Source organism: Lasioglossum baleicum, chromosome 8 (genome assembly GCF_051020765.1).
Source record: "Lasioglossum baleicum chromosome 8, iyLasBale1, whole genome shotgun sequence".
Classification (NCBI taxonomy): domain Eukaryota; kingdom Metazoa; phylum Arthropoda; class Insecta; order Hymenoptera; family Halictidae; genus Lasioglossum; species Lasioglossum baleicum.
The window spans coordinates 11,130,518-11,155,384 of NC_134936.1; the positions used below are offsets into that span (position 1 = coordinate 11,130,518).

General features: G+C 39.3%; 1 protein-coding gene across 1 annotated transcript in view; it reads left to right on the plus strand.

Annotated features, from left to right (window-relative positions):
- Mdy (diacylglycerol O-acyltransferase) overlaps positions 1–24,867 on the plus strand; it is a 212,893-nt gene that overhangs the window by 135,983 nt on the left and 52,043 nt on the right. The window contains exons 7-8 of the mRNA XM_076428862.1: positions 17,523–17,703; positions 24,359–24,467. Coding sequence (XP_076284977.1) covers positions 17,523–17,703; positions 24,359–24,467 — 290 coding nt within the window. The remainder of the gene's footprint in view (positions 1–17,522; positions 17,704–24,358; positions 24,468–24,867) is intronic.

The window sequence follows — 24,867 nt, forward strand, 5'->3', positions numbered from 1 at the left end:
CCGGGTACAAATCTACGGGATTACATACCAAATACATCATAATTCGTAGGAGAAAGGTACTAATTTTGAGTCCGGTAAAGTTAAGTTTACCCCAAGAAATACATCGTTATTTTAAATATTAATCCCGATGGAAGTAGTTAACACTAAACCTACCAAGCCTCAAAAGTAACTGGTACATGTTCCCTTACAAAAAAGATTGATTTTATTTAGACTTTGTGCAGCTCCTATTATAATACGCACACTACTAAAGATATCATTACAATCGTTTCTTATGAAATCAGTTTTATTACTTCTCTAATTGTAAAATAAAAAACCTGGAACCGGTCATTTTGACCGGTGTTGGTAGGTTTAGTGTTAAATTATATTTCTTCGTGTCGTTTATGCTTGAAATTATCGTCGCTGAAGAATTTTGAAGAATTTGAAGAACTGGCGGATTGGAATATGTTCATCATTAATTTTGTGACAATGTTCAATTTTCTGGTAACAGTGTCAAAATGGAACAAAATTAAGTGGACACCTAAAAATATTATTTTTAAAATGGATCAAATGATTTGTGTTCTTCTGACATGTTAGGCGGATTATTTTACTGGGTAATATTTAACAAATTAATAAAAAGACTACTACTGGTCGATGTTGCAAAGAAAAATCACAACTCGAGTCGTTTGGTCCAATCTTGTAGGTGTTCACTTAATTTTGCATTAAAAAATCCGCAGTCTTATCATGACCATTATAATAACAAGTTTTGATGCACGCACACATTTGGAGACAGAGTTTGATCGAATGATCATCCCAGGAGTGTGTGAAACCACCCTCACCGAATTCATAGAATGAAAGTCAGTATTCACCAAGCTCTATGTACTGAATTCGTACGAATTAGTGATTTAAATTATACTGCACGAACTGCATCGATGGCGAGGCAGAGGCGATAAATATTGTTTCATTGGCAAGATTTCGTTAGCATATCCGTATTTTTTCTATTTTACGGCAACAGCGTAAATGTCGGAATACTTACTCGCGCTCGAGCCGCGCCGGTTCGTTTCAGCTCCGTTTCGATCACGTCGATTTATCGCGAGCGAACGCGCGTTATTTCCCAAACGAGTGTAACGGCCAAGCGAATATTTTCGATCTACACGCATTACGCGTTCCCGTTACACCGTTTCGTGCTTGAACGCATCGTTCTCTAATTTCACGCGAGCTCTGAAAAGCGCGCGGATACGGCACACTGGATTGCCGGTGTTTTCAGTGACATGGACACGATTTTTATGAATTTTTTCGATGAATCTGCGGTTTCGCTGAAAGAATATTCGAAGTGAAATAGCGGCTTAAATACGCAGAGGAAAGGATTCGCGGAGGGTTTTGTGGCCGTGGGACACCATCAATAGCCTCTGGAAAGTTTAGCATCGTTTTCTGTTAGCCGAACAAACCGTCCAGTTGAATTGCATACAGTGAGTACAAAAATATTCAGACACCCATCAAAAACGAATAATTTGTTGAGATGTTAGAACGATTAGTTTACTAGGTAATATACAGGATGTCTCAGCTGAAGGAGGCTACCTAAATATCTCCTTTATTTTTAATGGCACTTTAAATGGTATCGAAGGAGGAATATCATAGAAGAACAATTTCTTTTGTACGGTTTTTTTTTCGTAGTTTTTTCATGGTCATCGTTATTTTTTATCGGGAAAACTATTTTTTTATTCCATCTCGTTAATGACTTAAGCATATTCAAATGTATTTTTCTACCCGCTATAAGATGGAATAAAAAAAATTAGTTTTGCCGATAAAAAAATAACGATGACCTTGAAAAAACTGAAAAAAAATAACCGGACAAAAGAAATTGTTCTTCTATGATATATTCCTCCTTCGATACCACTTAAATTATGCCACAAATAAATATTTAGGTGGCCTCCTTCAGCTGAGACACCCTGTATAAAAACAATTATTTTCAAATTACTATTGATCCGTTAATTTTTTGGTGTTTGTTTCTCTGTAATTCCGACCAATTGCAATTTTTTCCAAAATTTTGTTCCCGTCTTGCAGTAAATTAATTGTTCTAATTTCTCGAAAAATATCCAAGTCGTATGATCTGTTATTAAAAAAAGTTATCGTCCTTTTAAAAGTGTCCGAATATTACAGTGATTTAGTGTAACGGTGAAGTGAAAATGGATGTTAATGTTTCGTTAAAAAATTACGTCGATACTCGGCGACCCGAATCGATGCGACGTGAGAAATGAGAGAGCGATATCACTGCATTAGATTGAATCTAATTCCATGCACTCGTCGTAATGTAAATAATTTATCCAGCGCAGGGTAAGCCAATCTGAGAGTTCTATGACGTGCGCGTATCTGCATAATTGATTCAACATAAAACGAAGTTTCTGCACTTGTCTCGCACCGAACACACTTCCATGACTCAATAAAACCGTCGCCAATAAATGTTTGATCAGCTTTCTCGTATATATTTAGAAGATGCTCGAGGATCCTACATAAAATATTTTCCATCGAATGCCGTGGCAGTTTCTCGAGACTGCCACCAATTAATCCGAAAGGCGAACAGCGTAACAGAACGAGTCCGGCACCGATTCTCCTTGGAGTCGGGCTCGATTTATCGAAACACCGGGGCGTTTAATAAATTTATTCTAGCTGGACGATACGGCAGACCGTAAATATTCGTCACGCGTCCTGGACTCTGACACGAATATACATACCCTCCCTGTGCACACGTACATACATGTACAGGTAGTCTAAAATCCACTTGCCTCTGACCGAAGTAGTGATGGGATTTAAAATGACTAGAATCGTTTTGGACTCGGAGCTTGCGAGCTTTCCAAAAATACCCACAGAATTGTCACTCACCGTTTCAATTATTTTAGGAAGGCCAGAAAATTTTGGATGCTTAGTTGTCTCCAGAGTAGGGCAATAATCAACTAATATTTAAAAATGACTAATAGTCTTTTTGAATATTAGTCACAGCAAAATAGTCTTTAGTCAAAACTTTTTGATTAGTTAGTGATAACTAATTAATAATATTAATGTGTGTTAATGACTGATAACTAAAGATTGATGACTGATCATCAACTACTAATTCACTAATAAGCTAACGATTACTTAGAGCTATGACTAATTATATGCCATTTAGTTATCATTAACTAATAAAAAAGTTTTGACTAATGACTATTTTGCAATGACTAATATTCAAAAAGAGTATTAGTTATTTTTAAATATTAGTTGATTATTGCCCTACTCTGGTTGTCTCGAATAAAATACAAAATAGGAGGCACGTTTAATAATTTTGGAAGATCTGAACGTCGAGAGTACCTTCACAAATTAGGTGAATCTTCAACATTTATGAATTCCAAAAAATTTGCAAAAGATTTGCACGATTAAATAGTCTGGGTACTTTTGAACGAAAAATTGTGGAGTACTGGGGAAGCCCTTGCAATTTGAGAATTTGATAAAATTTAGAGAACGTAAAAGTTAAACTGTATAAAGTCTTGAATTTTAAAAGCTTAGAAAGTTCATTCAAACTAGTATTTTATTAGAATTGTAGAAGAACGATTATTTGGAATAATGTTTGTAATATTTTTCCTCCAAAATTTTACCCAGCTCTGTTTAGAGAGAATCGTATTCTTAACGTGTCCTAATTATGTAGAAGATAATGATGCGGTCCGATTAGTAGTCGAAGGTATTCGTCCGCTTCTGAAAGTGCATATACAGTGTTCGGTGTGACCGCAACGGGTGAACACAGCCCCATCCCCTCTGTTCCCCATGAACACGTAGCCACAGTGGAAGAGACGAATAATTTCCACCCAATTTAAACTCCCGATCAGCCTCGCCTCTGTTTCCGAGTATTGGATACTGGCCTGCTGGTATATCGATTATTCAGACCCGGTGAAGTCAAATTATACCGGTGACCTTTTCTCCGATAAACTCACCGTGTTGAATATTAACCCCTTTCTCTTCCTATCTCTACACACCCTACGTCTTCAACTCTCTGTATGCTCCCCCTTCTGGGGTCTCTCGAGGAACGAGCAGTACGAGGACCGTATGTATCATTTTGACGCGTTATGGCCCTCTCTCGTGCACTGGAAATCTGTTACAACGCCTATGGTTCCTTGGAGTCGCTTTAAAGGAGCCTCGAGAGGTGTTGAAAGCACTCCGAGAAAAATCGTGCGGCACACTCGGACTCTACAACTCACACAATTGCTCCAAATTTTCGAACTTCACAGACACGTACATCAATTTTCCATAGTTTATCCGCCTTTATAAATATACATTCGAAATGTATAATATTCAAATGTTCTCGGCGCAACGGTTCGATCAGTTAATAGGAAAAAAGCAAAATTTGCACGTTAGTTAGGAACTTTCAACGTTTCGATCTTCATTCAGAATAACAACTATTTTCCTATTACATGTTATATAAATTACATCTTTTTCATATATTTAATAAAAGTTTGTCATCATATGGTCACGAACATGTGGCAAGTTTGGGTTTTTGACGTTTTTCACGGTTTGAAATAACCGCCAAACATCGATCGACGATTGACTTTGTTTTGATCGATCGACCAGTTACGTTCTGTGTCTAATGACTTTGATGGTCTATGATCCAGTATCCTATCTGACGACATGAAAGCAGCATGTGCTAAGACAATTTCAATTCCGTATTTATAATCTTTATAAAGCAATGTAAGTAAATTATTGCAGTATCTTGTTACATTGTTACATTCTGGTTACGCAGATATTTTAAAGTTTCTGGTTTTACATTGTGAAAATATATTTTTCAGACGCAGTTTTTTCTACTTTCTTGAAAATGATCTGAATGAAGATCGAAACGTTGAAAGTTCCTAACTAACGTGCAAATTTTGCTTTTTTCCTATTAACTGATCGAACCGTTGCGCCGAGAACATTTGAATATTATACATTTCATTATCTTGCGATCGATATTTCAAACAACACATACATTCGAAAATACGCAAAAATTAATTTTTTCATAATTTACACACCCTTAGAAGCACACATTTCGAAAACCACTGTAAAACTAAAAAAATTGGTGGGGAACTTTTAGCTTCACAATTCATGGATCTAGAATACAATTTAATTTTTGCATTCTTTGGACATCAATAATTTCTCCATCTTGGTATACTCAATGTCTACGATCCGATTCTCAGAGTACATATATAATCTCGCGTTAAAGAGAATGGAAGAAAGTAGACCAATGGATGTGTTGCATTTTCAGAGGATCCGCGGTCGCGTTTACTTAACAAATTGTTTGTTCTTTCATGGTGAAATTTTCGCGAGTGGATTGTGGCGGTGTGTCTTAATATTTTTAGCGTTTCTCTTGTTCCGCTTTAATTCCCGGCCGGAGAAACGCGGGTCGCGGCAATGTATCTTGGTGTCCTCAACATTCCTCTTATTCTACTTTAATTCCCGGTGCTGGAAAACCGACGGAGAATCCTAAGCGCTCGATGACAGTGCACAGACTGCTGGGGCTGGGTACACACAGCCGCCAACGGTGGCTGTTTGCAAATTCGGTTCGAGTCCATTTCGTCGTATCAGAGAGGGCCCCTCGTTTCCTGAGTTCTTGTTCACGGTCGGGGCTCGTTAATCAATGCCAAGATAATGCGGGAGGAAGACATAATGGGGTATGCATGCGAATGGTGTGCATCGCGGGAGCTGATACCTTTCCCGGAAGTCCCCGGGAACAGATGTTGAGGGATGGTCGAACCGTAAGTATCGCGAGGCGGGATAATGTAGTCATTCAAACGGCCGGAGACTCCCGGTTCCCGTTGACCGAGACGAGGCTTGGTTTCAACTCTTGAATACGCGAACGCTTCCACGGTACCGGAACACAAGAGATCGGAGACTAATATCTACCCGTACCGAATAATTAACAATTTGCTGCTCGAAACTGTCGCGCGAAATCTGCCGCGCCGCATCTCGGATAAATAATTGCACCGGCACCCACGAAACACGATAATGCACCTCGACGCACACATTTTTATTTGCAGTCACTCCCATTAATATTCGCACACTCTCGCAAACACTTTTTTAATATTGTTCCGCACGACGTGGATTTTTGTTTGGGAAGTTAAAACAATTGGTTTGCTACGTAACGTGAAAAACAATTTTGAAAAAAATCACAATTGCATGGATTATTTTATAAAAACCAGGGAGAGGAACAAATTCAATTTGTTCAGTTTGTTACTTGTTTTTTCTTGTATTAATATTCAATAGTAATAATAATAATTGTCAGGGACCCTAACTGTTATAACCAAAAAGGAGGTAGTCATGGAATAACAAGTATTTCATCGATTCAAATCGTATTGGTTACAAATAAGGATTATAAGTAACCGAAAATTTTTGTTCTCTTGTTGGTAAATGTTATCGTTGAGAGAAATTCATTTCGATCTCTTATAACAGTTATCAATAGAAAGCGGATTTCTATGCAAAATAAAAATTGTCTGCACAAGCTGGAAACATTAGATTCGCATTATTAGATCATTATGACTTTTTCACTGTTTTAAATGGCACCTTCTCATTTTTCCCATAAATGCATAAAATCCGCAGTCTAGTTTATTTCGGTTGTTCATAACAGTTGTCGACGAGAGGAATTTAATTTGATCGCTCATAACAGTTATCGATGGGAGAAATTTATTTCGGTCGCTCCTAACAGTTGTCAACGAGAGGAATTTATTTCGATCGCTTATAACAAGGAAATTTGGAGTACTTATTATTAGAAAAGAAATTCGATCATTGATAACTGTTGTGAGCGTTCGAAATCATTTTGTTCTTCGAATTATTTCTTTATATATTGTGTAGATTATCGTAAATTTCAACGATAATCAACTTTTTATTAATGATTTTTATCGTAGAAAATTTTAGAATAACTGTTATTTTTGGTCCCTGATAATTTTCATGAGTGCATAAAATCTACTGTAAATTAAATACTGGACTCCTTAAACTCTTGAGATACCTTTTCCATCTCCAGCTTGACACCCTAATCGTTTTCTTTGAATGCATAAAATCTGCAGTCCAGCGATAACCATATTTTACATGGTCCGATTGTGGACTCTGGATTGCACTATCTGGAACATGTACGCGAGTCCGTGATCGATCGGATCGATAGGTTAGTTTGATTGATGGGAATAGGTTTCCTAATTCCGGTTCATGATCCGAAATAATCCTATCCGTGGGATCTGCTATGTAATTTCCGTGGTCTCCGAAAAAGCGCAACGTATTATTGCATCGAACGACTACGACGACGTTGACTTCTCTGTTGCGGAAATTAGTCACGCATAGTGCTCCATTCCTCGAAGCATTTTCGTGGTGTTTCGTGTCGGTGTATCGACCGTACGGTAAATCGGGGTTCAAACTCAGTCGCGTTACTTTCAATAAGCAATTTCCTTTAATGTCTCTCTTAGCAAATAGAGAAAGTCCTCTCGGTTCGGCACCGGTCACGAACGTTTCTGCTGATTCCACGAAAATGTACACCGTATGACAATAATGCCGCGTGTCGACTTGAGAACGAGAATATATGTTCAGAGAGGAAATCTCTATTGGAGATCTCTAGAGGAAATCTCTAGCCGAGAGCAAGCCCAAGGTAGCTGTCGCATCCATTCTCGAGAGCAGAACTTATAAGTGTTGGTCCTTGATAGAAACTTAACCCTCCCGTTCGACTTCAATTGTAGTCAACATTTACTCTCGTTGGCACGGAGAAATAATAGATAAATGATCAGATAAATAGGTGCAGAATTTTTATTTTAAACTGATATTTTATAGAATGGTAATTATTTTCACGGCGCTCAGGTTCGATCAATTTCTACACTAAATGAATATAGCTAAGAGATGCATGAAACGTTATGGTTCGGGTTTGAACCAGATAACGCTTCCGATTCGGATTTGATTATAGATGGCGAAAAAATTACAGAGTTAAAGCCTGGTTTCGACAAACGTCCGCAAGATGGACAGGCGGTTGAACAATACTTTCTCACAAGTTACTAAAACTGACACCAATTAGTATATTAAGAGCTTTCCTCATGACATTTGTGTCTAAGGCAGGGTCCGCTAGATAGGCTTACTGATGAGTCCTCTAGCGGGCCTAGGACGAAACACTCCACCTTTGTTTTCCTCCAATAAAATAGCACTTGGCATCTTTGCAGATTCAAATCCGAATCGGAAGCGTTATCTGGTTCAAACCCGAACCATAACGTTTCATGCCTCTCTTAGCTATATTCATTTAGTGTAGAAATTGATCGAACCTGAGCGCCGTGAAAATAATTACCATTCTTTCAAATAGTACGATCGTGAAAATACCTCCTTTATCATTGACATTTTATAGTTGAAGATATTCTTGAGAATGTCCCATAAACGTCCAGAGAAATCTTATTAAAACTTATTATTACTCGGACAGGAAGTTCTTCTCGAGTGTTGTATGAAAATTAAAAAATTGTCCATGTCAATTACAAAAAGACGGAGTCCAATAAAGATTTATTTCTTCTCTGAATAATTTTGTCAGTTTCACACAAAATAATACCCGGCGTTCTGAAATTATGGGATTAAAGGCACCATTTTCGATCCCATTCAGCAATATCAGTCCCCCAGCTGCCTTTTAAATTGCACTCACGTGAAGACATGACCTAAGACTGGAACGGGCCAACTATTATTCGGCAGACGTGCCTCGCGGTTATGGTTTCGCGTGCCGCGCTGCCATTCGACTCTCCGAGATCCCGGCAAACGTCTTGCCGTTCCTGGAGGAAATATTTTTTCCTGCTATGCTCCGAGGGATGATCGACTTGATGTTTTGGAAATTTTTGGCCTAACAGCGGTGAATAATTCAGGAGCACCGCGGGTTTTAATGGAAAAGTATGTAAAGTAAAACTGGACGTTGTCGGCACGCCCATGACACTTGAAACGAGCCAGCTGTTCGACACCTCGCAAAATTATTTCTGATTTCACGCGAATATAATCGAGAGCCTACAAAAATTGATTGTCTTGGAAATGATGCACAACAATTGTTGTAGTGACTAGAAGTAGTCAACACACTCATAACTAGACTGCGGATCTTTATGCATTTATGGCTTATAAAAATGTTCGAAGAAGGCTAGAATATAAAAATTAAAATTATTATTTGTTTCTAATCTACAAAGGCTGTTCCCATTAGAAATAAGATTTCATTTCATTCCATCTTCCAAATTTGTTTACAAAAATTGGAAAATGCATAAACATCGGCAGTCTACTCATAACGCTTGAGGCAAATTAACTACCTCGAAATATCTTTAATAAAATTATTCCTGCTTTAACGCGAAAATAATCGAGAACTTGCAAAAATTGATTGCTTCGGAAATATTGCGCGATGATTGTTGTGATAACTAGACGTTGTCAACACACCTGAAGCAAGATAACTACCTCGGAATATCTTTCACATAATTATTCCTGCTTCAACGCGAAAATAATCGGGAGCTTGCAAAAATTGATTGCTTCGGGAATATTGCGCGATGATTGTTGTGATAACTAGACGTTGTCAACACATCTGAAGCAAAATAACTACCTCGGAATATCTTTAACAGAATTATTTCTGCTTTAACGCGAAAATAATCGAGAGCTTGCAAAAATTGATTGCTTCGGGAATATTGCGCGATGATTGTTCTGATAACTAGACGTTGTCAACACACCTGAAGCAAGATAACTACCTCGGAATATCTTTAACAGAATTATTCCTGCTTCAACGCGAAAATAATCGGGAGCTTGCAAAAATTGATTGCTTCGGGAATATTGCGCGATGATTGTTGTGATAACTAGACGTTGTCAACACACCTGAAGCAAGATAACTACCTCGGAATATCTTTCACATAATTATTTCTGCTTTAACGCGAAAATAATCGGGAGCTTGCAAAAATTGATTGCTTCGGGAATATTGCGCGATGATTGTTGTGATAACTAGACGTTGTCAACACACCTGAAGCAAGATAACTACCTCGGAATATCTTTCACATAATTATTCCTGCTTCAACGCGAAAATAATCGGGAGCTTGCAAAAATTGATTGCTTCGGGAATATTGCGCGATGATTGTTGTGATAACTAGACGTTGTCAACACATCTGAAGCAAGATAACTACCTCGGAATATCTTTAACAGAATTATTTCTGCTTTAACGCGAAAATAATCGGGAGCTTCCAAAAATTGATTGCTTCGGGAATATTGCGCGATGATTGTTGTGATAACTAGACGTTGTCAACACACCTGAAGTAAGATAACTACCGCGGAATATCTTTAACAGAATTATTTCTGCTTTAACGCGAAAATAATCGAGAGCTTGCAAAAATTGATTGCTTCGGGAATATTGCGCGATGATTGTTGTAATAACTAGACGTTGTCAACACACCTGAAGCAAGATAACTACCTCGGAATATCTTTAACAGAATTATTTCTGCTTTAACGCGAAAATAATCGAGAGCATGCAAAAATTGATTGCTTCGGGAATATTGCACAATAATCGTCGAGCGCTCTGGAAATTTGTTCCGCGACGACGGCCGCGCCGCGTCTGCCCACGCTCGCCTCGTCCGTCTCGCAGTTTCGCTGACGTTTCTCAAAATCCCCATCATTTACGGTTTCAAATATTAGTACGATGTTAAACGCGATGTCATATATCATAGCCGCGGGGAGAGAGAGAGAGTGAGAGCAAGATAGAGAGCGGCGGGTAGAGAGTCTAATGCCACTGTCGGATGAATTTCCCTCTAATTTATTACTCCGTTGACGTCCAACCTTTCATACTCCAAGTTCGCGGAAGCACCTACGCGTCGGAAATCTTCTTACGTGCCGGTATCACGAGCTCCGCAGCCTCGGCAAAGACCAGGAACCCGACAAGTTCGCACCCCCCCCCCTCGAGCACGAGGGTAGTTTCGAGATGGATGCGACCGGGATCAAGAGGGTAGCGTGTCTCTCATGGTACGTGCAACTTCTATTTTTTCCGCTGGGATGCCCCGGATATATTACCCCTGCATTCAACTTCATTCTCATCTATCCGCGAATTAATTCTCGCTCTCTACGCGTTTTTATTCCTGATAAAAATGGAAAATCTTTATTTTGTATTCTGTCTCTCTTAAAAATATTAATATAATCTTTTTCTTGTATATGGATTTATTCCTTGAGGCATTGCATTCCTATCCTTAGTATTTCTACAAATTCAACTTGGTTTTGTTTATTCATGCATCGATGCTTTCCTTCGCATCCTCCAGTTCTTGAGGAGTGAGATCTCCATTTTATATTGCATCTTTTTAATCAATGGTAATATTCCTCTCATATTCTATTCTCTAGATATTCATCTTTGTAATTCTTATTTTTATATGCATTTATTCAATGAGGAATTCTATGCATTTTTATTGAAAGGAGGCTTTATTTTATGATTTGTATTAGGGTCGTTCTGTAAAGTGTAAAGGTAGATTGCAGAATTTATGATACATTTTTTTTTAAAAAGAATTATAATAAATCAAACACTTTTTCGCTCTTGGAGATTCTTATTGCAGACTTGAGCTTAAAATTTCTGTAAAAACCAGGGACCAAAAATAACAGTTATTCTAAAATTTTCTACGATAAAGATCATTAATAAACAGTTGATTGTTATTGAAATTTAAGATAATCTACTCAAAATGTACAGAAAAAAATTCGAAAAAATTTTCGGTTACTTATAATCCTTATTTGTAACCAATACGATTTTAGTCGATGAAATACTTGTTATTCCATGACTTTTTTCTTTTTGGTGATAACAGTTAGGGTCCCTGGTAGAAACACAGTCTTAAAGAAGAACACAATTTTTGAAATTAATATGTTGTGAGCATTGATAACTATGTATTACTAGCTTGAGAATATTGAAAAGATTGAGTAATTAGTGTAAAATTGTACTTCGAATTGAATCAGAGTAAAAAACCGCAGAAAAGATGGTACACACGAAAAAGGGGGTGTGAGAATGAATTCCAGGAGCAAAGTCGGCGCTAATTGAAAGATAAAGGATTACTCGGAGAGAAACACAGTTGCTCGGGGTGAGGAAGAAGAAGGACCGAGGATAGAGCAAGAACGGGAGATCTAATTCCTGGGCGGACGTAGTCGTCGTCGGCGGAGTAAGAAAGGCGTTTCCAATCAACACTGGTTTCAATAATTGTTTAAATCAATTGATAGGAGGATCGCGTACGCAGACTTGGTACAGAAAGTGTTCTGCAAACAACGCGACCAGGATTGGAAACGTCCCGGGCGTCGGCTAATGAATCACGAGCGTTTCGAGGATCCGATGAAAACACCTTCAGTTTATCGGGCAAATAAATTGCTAGAATTAGATCTCCATGTCGTCGGGAAATTGTGGCCAACTGGTATCGAGACAGTTCGGGGTCTGTTAGGCTCGGTTCGCACTGTTCCCAGGAAATTTACGAGTCCGCCGGATTGCCTTGTCGAAGATTGCAGCCAATCCTATCGCCCTGCAAAGCTTCGTCTCTTGTACAGCTCAAGCTTAATTTGTGAGATTTCTCGTTCGGCTAGCGAGCTGCGCGCGATCCTCCCCTTTCGCCTTTGCCCTCTATTCTTCGACGAACCGCCCCCGACACCCGTCCACGCGCCGTTTCACCTCGTATCGTCTTTCCTCCCGGTGCCAGGGACTCGTTACAATATATATGAACCCTCCGCGTGCCACCGCCGGCCTCTGGCACAAAGGCGAAATTACGTCGATCCCCCAGACACCCCGGGCGAAGATTGAAAAAAATAGAAATTACTTGCCCCGTGAGCGGAACCTGCCCCCGCAACAGCCTTCTGCCGCCCACGCCCGGCTTCATCCATCTCGGAACTACAGTGGCTCCAAAAAGTACTGGCACGCCGAATCCCCAAAAATTCTCAATTTTCAAATGATTATAATTTCATAAAAAATTGTTCGTTTCCCCTTCTAAGACACTTTATTCTGAATTCGATGCTAGAATTTATGTAGTTCGTTCTAGTCTGACCAAAAAGCCTGTCTGGCTCTGGCTCTACATTATTAATTTCTATGTAGATAAGAAGCACATGTTAAATGATAAAAGTTTTCCGAAATTTTTTTTAAAGAAAACATTGCCTTTCTTACCCTGTAAAAATGTTTTCGAAGAAAACGAATGTTGGACTGCGAAAGTAGGGGGTTGAAACTCTAAAATGACTGTAAATTGATTAGACCTTTGAAATTTAAATATTGATAAGTTTGATTGTGCTGATACTTTTTGAAGACACTGTACCCTCTGACACGGGTGCCAACTCCTCCGGATTCCGCTCTCTGACGGCACCGCTTATCCTTTCTTTATGCCCATCGCTTTTCTAAGGTTTGACTTACGATCCTGGCGTGGGTGTACTTTCTCCTTTATTTTTCAATGGTCTCGAAGGGCTTTTTAGTATTTAGAAAGGGCTGAAATCGTTTTTTCAATTATGCTTTATGATGTTCATAAAGAATATTCTAGAATTCATTTAGAAAATGTTCGAAACGTATGAAAAAATGAAATAAATCTTTCCAAGATCCATTTTTCTACGGGCACCACTTTTTCAAAGGACTGAAATGAAAATATTGTATACAGTCGGCGTTGAATACTTTTTCACGATTGATTCGCTGGCGCAGAGTAATTTACTGCCTTTGGTTCACTTCAGAGATGAATATACCTTTCAATCGAAACCTTTCCACGCTATAGAAATGTTTAAATGGTTAAAAATAAAGTAATGCTTCAGGGTATTTTGCTTTTTGACGTTTTCGCTTATCCCTTCTTTATATCCCTTGCTTTTCAGGAGTTTGACTTACGTACTACCGTGAAGGTAGTACTCTCTCTGTTCATTTTTATTACACGTGTATTCATCAACTGAAAATTCTGCTGCTAGAAACGAGATCTTACTTCTTCTGCAATACGACATACGGAACCACGGAAATAAACCTTGTATAATTGCGAAGCTTACCTGGCTGTTAAAAAATTTAAGGAGAACCACATTGATGTGGTTCTCCTCTTAAGTCTCCTACATACGTCAATTCTCATTAACAAATTCCTATACTATTCCGGAATCTGTCAAATTACCATAATGCAGCTGACGGCACCGTTAATGCTCCTGAATTCTTACGTCAGCGACTAAAGGTTAAATTACGAACTGCACAATAGCAGCTGCCTGTCAAAACTGCACAAAACTCTCTCTCTCTCTCTCTCTCTCTTACGGGCAACAGCTCCCTCCGCTGTCGACAAATTTAGCTCCGGACACGGTGGGGGTATTGTAAGAACTCATTTTCATCTAATTATTCGAACAATAGTTAAACACGGCGACAAGCAACTTTCTCAATGGCCGTGCATCGACGTATTTCTGTTCGGCGGAAATTACTTAATTGTCCGGAATTACTATTAATTCCGGGATTTACCGGAATCAATTACCTGCGAATAACTTCGCAAAACAATCCCGGCGAATACACGGTACACGCAACGAACGAGCGCGCGTGCGTGCTGCCGGAACTTTTCACTCATCCCGGCGGCGGAAGTTCAGAAACCAAAAGATAGTTCGGCGAACCGCATTCACAATGGACCGGCAATACTTCATGGCGGGCCGGAGCTCCCCGAAACGAGCATTCCGGAGGAAGTGCTCAGGATTTCAGTGATCGGCACGGGGCTTGCCGCGCTCTCGGTTATTCGGCACCGGGACCCGATTCTCTCGTCTATGCATCTAATCCGTCGCCGGAGCGAGCAGGTAACTGATAGAATCCCCTCATTTATCCAAATCCGACGGATAATCCAATCTGGAATTCAAATAAGCTCCGTTGCGCGCCGGCTGTTACCGGGGGCTACGCTGGAAACAGGCCGATCCGGTTGAGTCATCGCGACGCCGATTCCGAGGGCCGCCGAAACAGTTTGCGAACGGCAGAAATCGACGTCGAGGAAAGCTCACTTCGGCTCGAGGCCAGTCGTCGAGACGACGACGGACGCTCCAACGACGCCTGGCGACGTTCCATGCCCCCCCTCTCGTAATAAGTGCCGAAGAATTCGTTCAAATTAAATTCCTGCTTCCTCTTTTTCGTTTGTCAGCCTGCGCGTCCCTTCACCTCTCGTTCTCCCACTACTTTCGACTCTGTGCTCCTCTCTTTGACTTCCGGTGCTTCATTTGTACAGGGTGTTTCGATTACACGTGGCAAATACATCATAGTTGTGAGCTACAGGTTTAGAACATCGGTTTAGGAAGTTCTGACTGGAAGCGACCGCTGGGGATTCAGGTTTGTTGGACAACAGTGAACAACAATCTATCTCGGCTCGTTTTATTGGTTGAACCTCTGCTTTTACACCGCTTAGGAACTTTCAATATGTTCGAATTAGTATAATTAATAGCATTGACGACGAAAATTAAAAGATCACGAAATAGGGGATGAAAAATCGCCCAACTTTTAACCTATTCTAACTTCATGGAAGAAATATATATAAAAAGACTTTTTAAAAACCACGCTTATATTAAAATGCACTAAAAAGGAGAAAATAATTTTTTTAGACATTAGTGACTATAAACAAAAAAGCGTAGAGCGCTAAAAAATTATTTTCTCCTTTTTAGCGCATTTTAATATAAGCGTGGTTTTTAAAAAGTCTCTTTATATATATTTTTTTATGTTCTACTTTTTAGTCTTTTTTAAATGGTACGCAAGATATAGTAACATTGGTATGAAATAGTAAGATAGAGAAACGCAAGATGTGGAAATATGCGAGATAGAATGAGGGGATGACTCCGAGAGACTACGTCTCTTGGTGGAGTCCGAAATTGTCCGAAATGGAACTGAATGAATGGAACACTACACTGACTGAGCTCCTTCGGTGCGAAATGAGTCAGTGGAGTGAGGATGAGTCGGAGTGGGAACACGATGTGGAGTAGGGGGCGCTGGCGCGCGGAGTGGGGATCGCTGAACGCGATGACGTACTACCGAGCGTCGCGCGACGAGATGTGACGATTAATATTAAAAAATTTTACAGTTTTTTTCAATTTGTTTTTTAATATTGCATTGTCATCCAGTTCTGAGCTACGTTTACAGTTTCAAGTCTCCAGCTCCTCGGGAAGTGGTTTAAAATTCGATTACAAGATTTGACGCATACAACAACAACAACGACAACTCGGCAGGCTAATATAAGCGTGGTAAAAAATCGTGCAGTACTCTATTTGGTGTCGCGATGAAGAATGAATCCTCCACTTTCAGCCTCCTTAATTATTTGTTCCATCTAAAATGCTCATTTTGCTCTCTAACTGAAACTCCAATCGTCAGCGTATAAAAGAATATTCGCGTTGCTCATGAGGATTTACTTCAGACTAGACCACTCAGTATATGCCCCGTCGATAACGCCAACCCCTTTGTGCGTTTTTCTGTCGGTTCTCAATACCGAGCACGGAATTCCTTGTACCCGCCGCGTTCATTCGCGGGGTTGCTTAATGCACTTTCGGTGGAAGATGATCCGGAGGCGCGAGAAACCGCGAGATCGCGAGGATTCCACGCGTTTCCGGTAATGGGGAGCGGACGCGCACAGGAATTTTTTAATATGCGGTATTTGATCGGGCGCTGTTCGTTGGCACGTGAACGCTCGTCGGTGGCGTATTGAATTGACTCGTTCAACAGGTGAAGAATAGATTGTTGTTCTTATTTCAGTCACGGTTCGTTGCGCTGACTGTCCGGAATGGCTTCGAGCAAATTTATTGATAGGCTTAAAGACATTCCGCCTCTGAAAGACCCGGACAAGGTTTTCTAATCCGCAGACAATGTTAACCCCTTAAGTGATGCACGAAAACCACAAAAGTGTATGAATTTCATTTATTACATTTTTCTGATTGAGACTAACTGTTGTATACAAGAATTTGTCCGACATTACAAGAAAGTTTATTTTCCAATCTGATCAACCGAGGGTTGATAAAAAACATTCTTTCTCATTTACATAAGCGAAGAATCAAGAATGCAGAACATAGAAAATTGAAGTGTCTAGAAAACCGTCAAAAAATACGAGAAACGTGTTACGTCCCACCTCAGTTTATTTACGGCACCCCTAAGCAGGGGTGTATCGAATCCCACGGAGCCATCGAGAGGCTGTGGCCGACGTTTGAACGACCCGGAAGTAATAATTTTTATCACCACAGAGCAATCTTAAGTTCTATCGCGCGAGGGATCGAAGTTTAAATACTTGCCCTCGTTTCCCAACCCCCCCCCCTGCCCCCGGAAAGATGAAACTGTATCGCGGCACGTCTCCCCGGAGACGTTAAGGAGTGACTCTCTCGAGCCAAGTAACTTCTCGGGTACCTTTTCATCAAACTCCGTCTCGGTTTTCGCTTTTTCGATTTTTGTTTCCTTTCTGCCACTCCCCCTCCCCTACCCACTATTCACCCCCACCGGACGGGAGAGAGACGATCGTAGAAGGGGGTGGGGCCAGGGCGCCAGGGTTTCCTGAAATTCCTGTTGCATGCCAGTCGCGTGTGATTCATCGCTGTAATTTGTTTTTTCCTGGTTCTAATGCGGATACGATTCCTCTCGGTTGCAGGTTCTAGCGTGAAACAAAACGGCTCCGAGGTCGACGACTCGAAGCACGACGTCGACGGAGTTTCCACGGCCTTGGTGCAATATCCGGACAACTTGAATCTCCGTGATCTTTACTACTATATACTGGCGCCCACGCTGTGCTACGAGCTGAATTTTCCACGGACGCAACGGATTCGGAAAAGGTAAACAGCAATAAGGCGATAGAACTACCCTCTAATGAGTGTTTTGTCGATTTATCGATTGATCCGATCGGTGGAGGCTATCGTATTTGCTTTATCGTATTAACCCTTGCATGTACGGCGAACTTCAAAAATCTAGGGTAAGTGGTTGTTCAGAAGGACATAAGAACTACCCCCCAGCGAGTATCTTATCGATGAGCATCTTATCTTATCTTAGTTAAAAAAAGAATACAATTTTGCACAAAATGAGACGGTAGATTTCATCAGAAAATTATAATGGAATTGTTCGTTACGCGAAAGGATAGGGGTCAAACAAGATTTTAAGATACGTCTGACCATCGTTGGTCTATTCTACTTGCTCTTGGGGACTCGAGCGAAAGTAATACATTGAACGCGGTTCATTCATGTGCATTGTGCATTCATGATACCTTCTAAACTAGAAAATATAAAATAATAAGCATTATTTGTATTTACATTAATTAACAATTGTTCTGTAAATCTCTTTTGGAAATTCCACCTTTTCATAGATTTAGAGCAGGCATGTCAAGTTCTTTTACCACCAAGGGGCCTCATTAAGTATTATAAATTAATTCGAGGGCCGCACTAGAAAAAAACCGATTCGAAATGAAAAAGAAACACATTTTTTTTATTAACATTGCTGTTACACATATAAAATAACATACGTACACAAGTTGTTTTTTTTCAAGTTTACTTTATCTGAATAAAACTATTTCATTTTTGTTTCGAAGGAACTTGACAATGTTTGTCAGTAACCAAATTTTCAAAATTTGGTTGAACTTGTTGAACTGTAATTAATTTTGAAATTAATTGTACACGCTGGTCTGTTGACCTTCCTGCAGTTTTATTATCTTTTAATGGTGAAAATAGTGGTTCGCACTATGTTCTACCACTGCTACCGAACATAGCCTAATTGCACATAACATATTGGGAAATCGGTCGACAAATAAATAATTGTAGAAATGTGGAATCACAACATCCATATTTCCATCCAGCATTTCGATTAATTCCAGTAGTACAGGATTTGCACTCCAAATTCACCCTTCTGCAAGTCAATTCACCTTTCTGTAAATCAACTTTACCCTTTTGCAAGTCAATTTCACCCTTCTGCAAATTAATTTCACCCTTTTGCAAATCACACATTCAATCTCTTATAAATAAAGTATTTTTGAAGTATTTTAAATTTTTAAAGAAGTTTTTGCAAAAAAAGAGATCAAATGTAAATTAATTGTTACGAAATTCCAAATTCTATTCATTGCGAAGATGTACATCAAATACTTATTTAGAAGTGATTACCGATACATCATTTTGTTATGTGCGAAAACTGTCTGTAAATATGTATGTTCATTGTAGCCATTTTCTGATTAATAAATTTTAGAGATGAAAGTAATTATTTATTGAAGCATATTGAGTATTGAGTCTTCACGTGTGACGAAATAAATTTTAAATATTCTTGATGGGGGTGTGAAATTGATTTTCAGAAGGTTGAATTTTATTTGCAAAAGGGTGAAATTGATTTGCAGAAGGTTGAATTTGATCTGCAAAAGGGTGAAATTGATTTGCAGAAAGGTGAAATTGACTTGCAAAAGGGTGTGAATTTGGAATGTATAAAATCTATAAATTGTCATCAACAGTTTCAAAGTTTTTGGTCGGATCGCAGACTACTTGTCGATGGGCCGCGTGTGTGACATGCCTGATTCAGAGGATCAAACGGAACGTTTCAATCAGGAACCTTGGACTTAAATTGCAAGGGGTTGAAAGCAGTCTAAAAAATCAAATCGTTTACTGAAACGGTTTCCGCGTGCACGTACGCACCGGAGCACATTTCCTAGAAGGTTCTTTCCTTTTTCGCTCGGTTTCAGTCGCACGCAGCTCCATTCGAAGGAAAACGGGGGAGCGAGGTAAAGTTGGCGAGCCGGAGTGTTCGCGAAATTAGATTTAAGTGGGCTATTGTTGGGAAAATAGAGGAGGGTACGTTTGGATGGACTCGGTCGGCGCAGGGGTGAGTTAGGGTGGCAACGGAGGGCGCAGAGGGCACAGTGATGTATTCCTTTCTGTGCTTCCGGCTGGTACTTCCGATTGTATCCGGAATCCCGGAGATTTTCATGGAACACTTTCTTCCGTCTACGCGGACGTATTTTCGCGATGCATGCAGCCCTGGGTTTGTCGGAAAGTGCATCGTGTCTGTCTGGCCGACATTTCTTGCCACCGGCAGTTGTTCGCTTCGAAAATCCCCGGGAACAAATTGCGCTGGAAGAGAAACGTCATATCCCGCCGAACGCGTGTTTACGGATTTTTCCTCTTGGCCGAAGTTTTTCGGAAAAAATCGCAGCCGGCCGTGATTTTTCAGCCACGAGCATTAACCGTGATATATTGGTGTCTCCGTTCGCGAAATTACGCCACCAAGAATTTCGTTTTGATTTATCCCGGCATCGCGCGAAGTTTGGCATTGCTTCTTTATTATGATGCGGCGGCGCATTGTGTGACTTCATTTTCTGCTGTTCAGTTTTGTGAAATATGGCTTTCGAGTTTCGGGAACTCTGACGCGATTGCTGTCTCTCTTCTTTTGCCAGTGAGTTTGTTAAACGTGTAATCGTTGTTGTAAAATTTCCGAAAGCGTCGTCAAGTCCTTATAAACAGTTTTGTGAAACCTACACTGAGAAAAAAATCCTGTCGAAACAAAAAAAATATATGTTGATTCAATAAAAGTTGATTCAATGAACTTATTTTAATATTTAATACTATTGAATTTCAATAGCAAAACTCATTTTCGCCAATCATATAAGCGAATAGCTTGACATCAATGTTTTCAAAAAAATAAGATATAGCCTCAAACCAATTCCAGTATAAATCAATACATTTCTCAAATTTTTTTAACAACATATCTGATTGAAGGAAAAAGAGAAATATTACGAATAATAATGTACGGCATTGAATCGAATAATATTTTCAATCATTTCATGATAGACAATTCAAATACATCACGATTTGCTTCTAAATTTCATACTATTGAAAAGAATACATTGATATTCATCCAAGTAAAAAAATTACAATAACACGCGTGTTATTGAAGTAACTACTTTTTTTTCTCAGTGTACTGTTTAGTACTCGAACTCCCCGCTAAATGTAATTCCGCGATTGTCGTTACAAGATTCGGCGTCGCGAGAGCGCTACGCGACTCGATGACGAAAATTGCGTGTCGACCGCTCATCTCCATAATATTTGGATCATTGTCTTCGACACAGCGGACCACGAATTATTATATCGAGACACATCATATGAAACACACGCGCTTATCGCTTCCACGCTTTATTCTCGTTATACCAGTACACGCGGATTCCTCGAGTTCCGGATTCGGCATTTGTCTAACGCACGATTATCACACACAATTCTCGTTACGAAGTGTTCAACCACTAGTGCAGTTCAAATAAACTCAACTCTTGTTCTTTCGAAAGTTAATCGAAAAGTATTCCTTTCTTTTGTGCTCGTCGCTCATTGTATATCCTCGTCAGGATAGTCCCGGTTATCCTCCTGAAATTCTTTGCACACACACACCTACCCTTCTTACAAAATTTGCAAAAGCAGTTTCGCAAAGAAATGTTGCAGAGTTAATTACTATTTACCTTTAACTATTTTATGAAATGCAACCTATCCGCCTGCAAAATTTGTAAGAGGAGTTTGATGAAGAAAAGTTGCGGAATTTTTAAGCAGCGTTGTCGGCGAAAGTAATATTAACTTCGCGCGATATATTTTGGTTTGTTTTCACGTAGCTAGAGCTTAAGGTCATTAGCATTTTTAATGTAAGAGGCCGAACTCCTGAAAGTGTCCTGAGATTCTCAATGAAAAAAAGCTCGGTCTTCGCGAGACATTTAATTAGATACAATCAAGAAGATTAGACTTTGTTTGTTTTAATTTACTTGCCCATCAACTTTCGGCGAACTGCATTGTCGGGACAAGTGGGAGCTTCGAAACAGTGAATCGTGGGCTTGCTCGCTCGCGCTTTAATTTAGTATGCAACTGCAGACTTCCGCTCATAATTTTCATTCGCGAGCGGTATAGTCGGACATGTGGATCTCTGAAGTAGACTTTATATGCAGCTTTTTAAATGGAACAGCCTAGTTCAATTCACTCCGAAGTACATACTACCGGTAAATTTTATTAACAAAATGTAATACGCGTTCTCGTGGGAGTATGGAGTGCACTTTGTGAATCAACACGCAACTACTGGCCATGATACACAATTTTCATCCAGATGTATTAGACCCTGAATTTCAATTCGTATGCCACACGCTGCATCCCAGAAAAAAAAGCAAACACTCGAAAAAGGTTCGACGAAATGCAGAAAATGAAAATTCGCTGCTGTCCTCGAAACTTTATGCGTAAATATTATTCGTCGCGGTGAGCCTGGAATAAACACAGACTATTAGCGCGGTTATTGAAACCGCAGTGTGTAACATCATCATCAATTTGGATTTGTTCACCTAAATCTTGTAATTATTAGTTACTACATTGGTTTCAGCTCTATTGTTGTGTATACTAGCGTAATTCGATATTAATCTGTAACTGTATACGCACTGAATCATCAATTTCGATTAATCCGTGCGAAAATTGCTATTTTTAATCATTATCAGGATAACATTTCTTCATACAGTAGATTCACAAATTATCAAGACTAGTATCCATATAAAAATGAATTGCATATAAAAAAAAAACCGGATATTGAATGATAAAATAACATGGCTTTTTCAGTTGAAAAAATAAATTCTTCGCTTTGCAACAGATTTCCAATTTTCACGTGGTCGACGAAAGTATACCACAGGATTAATTCCAAGTTTAATATCACTGTCTCGTGGACGACGATTTTTATTTCTTCTTCACGGATTCTGTATTTCCTAATTGGCTGTATAAAATTTTATTTTGTACTGCAAATTTATATATTCAGACATAGGAAGACTCCAAGTATCATATGAGCGTTTTTAAAATTGGAAAGTTAAATTCCTGGCACAGTATCAAACGTATAAATTCTTCGCTTTATAACAGACGGGATTTCCAAAGTTCACGTGGTCAACGAAACGATACCACAGAATTAATACCGAATTTAATCTCCCATTTATATTTCATTTTCACAGATTCTATAATCGCTAGAATTAGCCGTACTAAATTTCTGTACTGAAAACTTGGATATTCAGGAATGGAAAGGTGTCATCTCAGAGGTTTTAAAATTGAAAAGATACATTTCCTGCACAGTATCGGGCGTATAACATCTTCGTTTTGTAACGGACGTGATTTTCAAAGTTCACGTCGTCAACGAAACGATACCACAGGTTTAATACCGAATTTAATCTCCCATTGATATTTCATTTTCACAGATTCTATAATCGCTAAAATTAGAAAGGTACCATTTTCTAAAATTGAAACGTTTAAAATTGAAACTTTTAAAATTGAAACTTTTAAAATTGAAAAGATACATTTCCGGCACAGTATCGGGCGTATAACATCTTCGTTTTGTAACGGACGTGATTTTCAAAGTTCACGTCGTCAACGAAACGATACCACAGGATTAATACCGAATTTGATCTCCCATTGATATTTCATTTTCACAGATTCTATAATCGCTAAAATTAGAAAGGTACCATTTTCTAAAATTGAAACTTTTAAAATTGAAAAGATACATTTCCGGCACACTATCAAACGTATAAAATCTTCACTTTGTAACAGACGTGATTTTCAAAGTTTACATGGTCAATGAAACGATACCACAGGTTTAATACCGAATTTAATCTCCCATTGATATTTCATTTTCACAGATTCTATAATCGCTAAAATTAGAAAGGTACCATTTTCTAAAATTGAAACTTTTAAAATTGAAAAGATACATTTCCGGCACACTATCAAACGTATAAAATCTTCACTTTGTAACAGACGTGATTTTCAAAGTTTACATGGTCAATGAAACGATACCACAGGTTTAATACCGAATTTAATCTCCCATTGATATTTCATTTTCACAGATTCTATAATCGCTAAAATTAGAAAGGTACCATTTTCTAAAATTGAAACTTTTAAAATTGAAAAGATACATTTCCGGCACACTATCAAACGTATAAAATCTTCACTTTGTAACAGACGTGATTTCCAAAGTTCACGTCGTCAACGAAACGATACCACAGAATTAATACCGAATTTGATCTTAGCCGTACTAAATTTCTGTACTGAAAACTTGGATATTCAGGAATGGAAAGGTGTCATCTCAGAGCTTTTAAAATTGAAAAAAGATACATTTCCGGCACAGTATGGGACGTATAACATCTTCGTTTTGTAACAGACGTGATTTCCAAAGTTCTCGTGGTCAACGAAACGATACCACAGGATTAATACCGAATTTAATACCTGATTTTTATTTCATTTTCACGGATTCCGTAGTCGCTAAAATTATTCGTACAAAAATTTCTGCACTGTGAGCTCGGATATTCAGGAATAGAAAAGTATCATCTCGAAGCTTTTAAAATTGAAAAGATAAATTCTCCTGACAGAGTAGCAGACGTACAATGTTCGGGTGGTGTATTCTCCGTCGGCGGGTTAATTCCGAATTTAATATCCCCGTCGGGCACTGACAACAATTTTTGTTTCTCTTCCGCAGATTCTTGATTAAACGCATTCTGGAGGTGGTGGTCGGCTGCCAAGTGGTCCTGTCGTTGTTCCAGCAGTGGATGGTGCCGTCGGTGAAGAACTCTCTGGTCCCGTTCAGCGTAAGTGTTTCATTTAGCCGTTGCTCCTCGAGAGCGCCGTATGAAATCCCGCCACGGAAATTTCATTACGCCTCATGAACCGACCGCTACCGTACATCATCGAAAACAATTTTCCACTTTCCTATCCAAGGTAGTCGGTGTGGCATCGTGGCCGGGTGGGTTGCTCGTGCATCATCCGTTTATCCCTTTCACTCGGGCTTTGGGCAAATAAATAATAACCGATCGGGCCGGCTCGATACATCGATGGATCGGGCGGACGTTATTAAAGGGGGCTAATTATTTATAGCGGCGCTCGTAAATAAGTCGGAGGCTGGCGATCGTTCGCTAAAATGGCTTCTAAGATAGAGATGGAGAGGGAGAGAGGGTCGGTGTTACAGAGAAGTGTAATTTGGTTTCGGCA